This window comes from Myotis davidii, unplaced genomic scaffold (genome assembly GCF_000327345.1).
Source record: "Myotis davidii unplaced genomic scaffold, ASM32734v1 scaffold149, whole genome shotgun sequence".
NCBI lineage: Eukaryota > Metazoa > Chordata > Mammalia > Chiroptera > Vespertilionidae > Myotis > Myotis davidii.
The window spans coordinates 2,806,628-2,813,782 of record NW_006352194.1 but is presented as its reverse complement, the minus strand read 5'-3'; the positions used below and the strand labels follow the sequence as shown (position 1 = coordinate 2,813,782).

General features: G+C 39.4%; 1 protein-coding gene across 1 annotated transcript in view; it reads left to right on the top strand.

Annotated features, from left to right (window-relative positions):
* Positions 1-5,871, top strand: part of CLIC4 (chloride intracellular channel 4) — a 47,507-nt gene extending 41,636 nt beyond the window's left edge. The window contains exons 5-6 of the mRNA XM_015557195.1: positions 1,092-1,273; positions 2,424-5,871. Of these exons, the coding sequence (XP_015412681.1) occupies positions 1,092-1,273; positions 2,424-2,588 (347 nt within the window). The 3' untranslated portion in view covers positions 2,589-5,871. The remainder of the gene's footprint in view (positions 1-1,091; positions 1,274-2,423) is intronic.
* Positions 5,872-7,155: the final 1,284 nt, after the last annotated feature.

Below are 7,155 nucleotides of genomic sequence, written 5' to 3'. Positions count from 1 at the left end.
CACCCTCCCACATGCCCTTCCAGGGGTGGGCAAACTTTTTGACTCGAGGGCCACAGTGGGTTCTTAAACTGGACCGGAGGGCCGGAACAAAAGCATGGATGGAGTGTTTGTGTGAACTAATATAAATTCAAAGTAAACATCATTACATAAAAGGGTACGGTCTTTTTTTTTCAATAGTTTTATTCACTTCGGCCCGCGGGCCGTAGTTTGCCCGCGGCTGGTCTAGAGACACCCTCAATTCAGCTCTAATCTGGCTTCTGTTTTTCATGTTAGTGTGCAATATGCTATTCTTGGCTTTCTGTGTAACATTAGAGCAAACACTCCCGGTGTTTTGCTCAGATTGTTTGCACCGGGATTTAACAACACATTTTGTGGTGAAAATCCAAATATTCTTAGGGGAGTAGGACTTAAAATCGAAAGTAAAAAATCTGTTTGGTGAAAAACCGCCATTCTCCAGAGCATTGTCTCAATGTTTGTGAGTTTGGCTCAAATAAACACAAAAATTCTTTACGGATTTTAATGTTTCTTACATTAACAGTCTGAATCTGATGAATGCTCTCTTTCAATTTTTATTATTTTTTAAAAATATTTTTTTATTGATTTTAGAGGGGAAGGGAGAGAGGGGAGCCAGAGATAGAAACATCAATGATGAGAATCATTGATGGACTGCCTCCTGCAAACCCCGTACTGGGGAATGAGCCTGCAACCCAGGCATGTGCCCTTGGCTGGAATTGAACCCAGGGCCCTTCAGTCCACAGGCCGACGCTCTATGCACTGAGCCAAACCAGCTATGGCTAATCTTTCCAGTTTAAACATCATCTATGCTCTGTATCATATGTGGGCTGTTGAGCTATTAACAAGATTTTACAGACACCACTGTCTGAAACTGTCATGCTTGTTTTTATATTTATCCGAACAAATCTGTCTCACGCCCCTGCGCCATGTAGGTAGGCCCAGGAGGGCAGGCTACCTTGTCTGTTTTGTCTTTGTGCTAGTGTCAGCGAGCATTTGACGGTTACTGACTGAAAGTAATGCTTCTACCTTGGGCTTGGGTGGGCTCCCTTCTCATCGTATTCCCATCTTTCTTTCAGCATTGGAGAGGGGTCTCTTGAAGACACTGCAGAAACTGGATGAATATCTGAATTCTCCCCTCCCTGACGAAATTGATGAGAATAGCATGGAGGACATTAAGTGTTCCACACGTAAATTTCTGGATGGCAATGAAATGACATTGGCTGATTGCAACCTGCTGCCCAAACTGCACATTGTGAAGGTAGGCCTGTAGGATGTGGTGTCTCATTGCCACTAGACCTAGTCAACTATGTACTAAGAAGCACTTCTTCGTGCGTAAACTTTTCTGATCTTCTGACATGACTGGAACCCCCCCCCCCCCCCCAAATAGTGTACTTTAACGCTGCTTAGGCCTTACACATCATAGAGTTAATGAAATGGAAATTATGTCTGAAAATTGAGGTGTGTGAGAAAGAGGGATATTACATTTTTCTCTGACTGCATAAAAATTCAGAGATGTAACAGGTAACTTTGGATTGGAGTTTGCTAACTGACATGTAATCAGATTCTGCTCTGTGATCACCTGGCCTTTTCTATCCAAGGGACACATGCTTATTGAGCATGTATTGTATGAGACACTGCTAAATAGAATAGTAATAAACACTAGTTGTGCAGTAAAGGTTGAGGTAGAGGAAAACAGATCTAAAATTGTGTGTGTGTGTGTGTGTTTGTGTTTTAAGTATCTGCCCAGGGATTTCCCATGGCCATCTCTCTGGATGGCCAGAGCAGGTGTTTGCAGTCACTGTCACATTTCTCAATCTCTGGTGTAGTTTGCAGTCCTCGTCATTATTTAAAACTAGAGTCCCGGTGCACGAAATGCATGCACTAGAAGGGGGGCTTCCCTCATCCCGGCCTGCGCCCTCTTGCAGTCTGGGACCCCTCAGGGGATGTCTGCCTGCTGGCTTAGGCCCACTCCAGACATTCCTCTCGCAGTCTGGGACCCCTCGCTCCTTACCACTCGGCTTGCTGCTCCTTAGCCCTGCCACGGAGGCAGGAGAGGCTCCCGCCACCGCCACTGCACTCGCCAGCCCTGAGCTCAGCTTCTGGCTAAGTGTCTGCATTGAGCGTCTGCCCCCTGGTGGTCAGTGCATGTCATAGCGACTTGTTCCACCATTTGGTCAATTTGCATATTGGCCTTTTATTATATAGGATTCTAGTTAGATTGAAGGTGACTTCTAACTTCATTCTCCCCCTCTCTGATGAAATTGGTAGACTGGTATAGAGGACATTAAGCTTTCTTTCATATAGAAGGAGTTCTCAGAGTTTCACAAAATCAGTTTTCCTTAAAATCTAGAGATGTTTCTGATTAACATGGAAAATAAATGTTAACTTTTGATCTCTTTGTCTTTCAGGTGGTGGCCAAAAAATATCGCAACTTTGATATTCCAAAAAGAATGACTGGCATCTGGAGATACTTAACTAATGCTTATAGTAGGGACGAGTTCACCAATACCTGCCCCAGTGATAAGGAGGTTGAAATAGCATATAATGATGTAGCCAAAAGACTGACCAAGTAAAACAGCACTTATGAGAGAGGGCTTCACATCGCTTCCTGGTTAAGAATATGCTTTTTCTAACAGGCTGCTCCTCTTCCTATAAAATAGAAATTTTATTTTGCATGAGTATGGCAGTTATTCAAGATTAGGATAAAGGATAGATAAGGTATAGTAGCTATCTTTAAACATACACTCCTAAGCAGTATTATTTTAAAATTATTTTACCCTGCCTACCTCCCCTAACCCATATCCTCCTCTCTTCTAATTTGGAGACAGTTCATCACAAACTTTTTACTTTAGAGGTAGTTTCCTATCTCTAGAGCCCTCCCCATTTTGTCCTTTCACTGTGTATAGATGGCAGGACTTTTGAGGTGCAATGTTTAACTGTTAAAACTAGTAAGCATGACCTCATCAGTCAGCCCCAAACTGGTGCATAATGCATGGTACAAGGGATATTTATGTATTTTTGGAATTTTATATTTAGTAAGAGTATATGAAAGGATTGCTACTGTATCAGAACCCTCTGTTTCAGTTTAGTCTATCCTGGAGAAATGCTAAAGGTTTTACCACCAGAGGAGAGAGCCTTCCACAGGAAGTCACTACAGATTTTGCTATTCTGTTTTGTACATGGATTTTCACGTTTCCTAAAAGCATTTATTCTTTACACCAATGATAACATCTGACACTATGTAGAAGCTAAAAGTTCAGAGGAGGGATAATATTCTCAATCTTTTATTGAGCATCTTATCCACATAAACTAAACCAGCGGGCACCTTGTACCTGTCTCGGTGTGGTGTTTGCTAATGTACTTTGCCCAGTGCCATTCATTTGGAACGTTACTGCTTTCTTTATTTTAAAACGCTCCTTTTTAGGTCAGCATAGATCTTGCTGTTTGTAGATCTTTTGAGCAACACTACATAAACTACTATTTAGTTGACTTAGCTATAGCAGTACAATGTATAGGAAGGTAAAAATTAACACAGAAATTAAGGTTTGTCAAAATATCAAATAGAATTTTGTTTCTAAAGCTTATGTGGGAAACCAAAAAACCCATTCTCCATCCTATATTGAAAATAAGACAAAACACACAGATTAGCAGCTGTTCCATCCACCCCTATTTACTGTTAGACTTTGGGCTTACGCCTTTTGGACTAAATTATAGTTGTTATGGTGAGTGCGTATTTACAGCAGTTTTGCTTAATGTCAGCCATTGTGTTTCCTTCCATTACATTTTTTCTGCAGCCACGTTGAGGAATAGCATTCTGCATGTTTGTTTTTTAAATTGAAGTTCTAAAGCAGGAATTATTTGTGCTCTAACAAGGGAGGATGGGCTTAGTGAAAACAAAACAAGTTTGCTGTTTATTTACTCATTTTTTTTCAATTGGACTTTCTGGACGGGGTTGTTACTACAGAACGTTCAGTAATTTTTTTTTTTACTTGTTTAAGAAGCCTATTTCTCATAGGCTGTTCCTGGAAATGTTAAGTATATTGCTTTAAAATGGCAATGATTCCTCCCTTTGATATGCTAACGTTTAGTAAGCACTGGCTGTATGGAAGCAACCTGAATTTTATAAGCATACTGCATTTCTTTTTAATGCACCAGTAATTAGTACAAAAAGATAAGTAAAGCTCCATATTGTATCTATTTGGCTCAGGGAGATTTTTTTTTTTTTGCTTTGTTTTTCTTAAAATTCTCTATTGCTGATCAAAAGTTTGAGCACCCACCTTTTGTGTAATTAATATTGGATGCTGATTTATCTGGTTCCAGGAAGAACTACTACAGGTTACCTATTGAGAAATTCTATAGCATTAGCTTCATTGGGTAGAAATGTTACATCTGCCACCACTACACAGACAGCCATCATCACTGTCCCTATTTTTAAATAGTGGTAACTTGGCATCCGGGTAATATTGAACCTTGCTTCAGAGCTTAGAGTGTGAGAAAGAGTCAAAAGAAGGGGTGTTGTTCTTTCCAGTGAATGGTGGACTAGGTGGTGTGGAATAGAGAGCGAATGAGGAAAGAGCATCATTCCTTAGAATACATAGAATGATGAAAAATACAGTCTAAAACTCAATTGTGAAGTATTTTTACCTTGAATATTTATTCTCTATCTTTGAAAAATGTATCCGATGATTGTTCTCTCTCTTTAAAAAAATGTATCCCATGATGCATCCCTCTCAATGTCCAAGGAACAGGTAGGACTGTTACAACATTGATGAAGGCAGAATGGTTTTTTCTCTGTAGAAAGGCCTCATTGCTTTTATCAGGGAAATGAGTTCATGAAATTGAGATTGGCAAATGGACAAAAGGCAGTAAATAGGGTGATCCCAGCAAATGCTTTTACCCCACCTTATATTTGTACAAAGATTATAGCTTACATCTTAGAAGATTTGGGAATAAAAGTTTACATGACAATTCATGTGGTGTATGGGTTATATCATGGAAATCATCTGTCACTATTTCAGCAATCACTGAATCATTTCCCCCTTCACTTAAACCAACAAGGAGAGTAGGGTCTGAGTGGAAGCTCTGTTTCCCGAGGGATTCTGTGAAGTTCTCGTGTTCAACAGTTGGAAAGTTCTCCATTTCAGTTGATGACTTCCTTTAAAAAGAAAGAGTAAATGCAGGTTTTCTATACAGCTCTGTTACTTCTTTTACTAGGATTGGTGACTTGTGATGAAATTAACATAAGACATTTTTTTCTTGGTAACTTTAGTTTAGACAACTTATCTTTAAGCCCCTGAGCAATCTGTATACAATTAAGACATTTCTGACACATACTCTTACCCTAAATTGATCAACTCTAGAATTTAGGCAGTTTTACTTCTGTTGAGTTTTGAGTCTCTCCAGAGTTGCATGTAAATAGCTTTTATTTCTGTGCATTTAAAATATCCATTTAGAAAATATCTACAAGGTAAACATGATAAGAAATACATATTTTTTTCATGAACATTTTGATACACATTTCATCAAGTTGATTGAGCAACCAATTTCTTATACTGGCTGTAATAGTATTTGATTCAAAGAGAGGGAAGCATTCATTATCTATATACTATGTGGGCTTTTTTATTCCATTCTTTACAAAGTATCAAATGTTGGGACTGTCAAATTTATATTTTTATTATGGAAAAATGTTTCAACTCCCCAGGTCATAATGTTGAATAGAATTGGAGTATTTCCTTTAAAATTATTTGAAAAGGCAAATGAGAGCCTATTGAAGAATGCTTGTATTTTTCTTTTGTCTCTGGACCCAGTATATTGCTGGCAGCTATTGTATTAAAATAAAGTATATTTTCACTATCATTAAAGGTTCTTTTTTCTCCCCCCTCATGAAAATAAATAATAATTTGGGGTAAAAGTGTTTTATTTGAGACTTTTTTCCCCACGAGTGGAGTGGGTGATTCAGCACAATTAATACATTAAAGAGGAAAACCCATATGACCTCAATTGGTGCATAAATAATTTCATAAAAACTGTAATGGTACTCATTCTTAGCAAAATAGAACAGAGGTAAAATTTAACAAATCTGATAAAGACATCTGCCAAGAACTCCCAACAAATTTCATATATAAATATGAAACAGAAGCCCTTTCATTAAAGTCAGGAATAAGACAGGACTGCCCCCTATCACGGCTATTTCCAGCTACTTGCCATAGCTTCTTTATTAGAGCAGCATCCTAGCCAGTGCATTAAAATCACTGAAAAGAATCGACCAAATGATTGTTCTTTGCAGGTGAATGCATATACATAAAAGAAATCCAAGACCAATGTACTATTAGAAATAAGAAAATTCAGCCAGATTACTTAGATACAAGAATGAGGAACAAAAATCAATATAACTATCTATATAAAAGCATAAATGACCAACCGATCAGAATGACTGGAACAACAGGTTGCTATGACGCTTAATGCAGGAGCTGCCCTCTGGTGGTCAGTGTGCTTCCACAATGGCAACTCCGCTCAGCTAACCGACCTGTCCCAGTGGCCCACCAGGCCAGCGGCAGCCACTCACTCCCTCAGTAGTCCTACAGGTCCAATCTCCAGAGAACGGACCAGGCACCAACAGACCAGTGCCACCGGTCCCGACAGCGCTGCCAGCCTCCTGGAAGTCAGCATTGAGCACCATGGCAGCTTCCCTTCTCTAAATGCTCCGCAAGGAAGAAACAATATAAAAGCAGCCACCAGGTGGCCCCACAACAACCAGCGTGAATGTCTGGGCTGCCCGGAGGGCCCACCATGTGCCCTGCGCCCACCTAGGGACCCCACCCATGCATGAATTCATGCACCAGGCCTCTAGTATACTAGTATTTACCACATTAAAATTAATAATCTAGTAACATTGGTTTCTTCTGGAGGAAAATTGGGTGACGCAGGAAAGTGGGTGGGAAAGTGTCATTCCTTTTTGCACTTTTAGAATTTGTAACAAACATCACCCTAAAAAAATAAAGGGCTTTAAAGGATAAAGTAAGATATTTAGGATTAAATCTAATAAAGAATGTACAATTCCTTTATGAAGGAAAGCACAAAATATTAGAGGACCTAATAGAAATCTGTTCAATGGATAGGTGTACCATGTTCATGGATGGA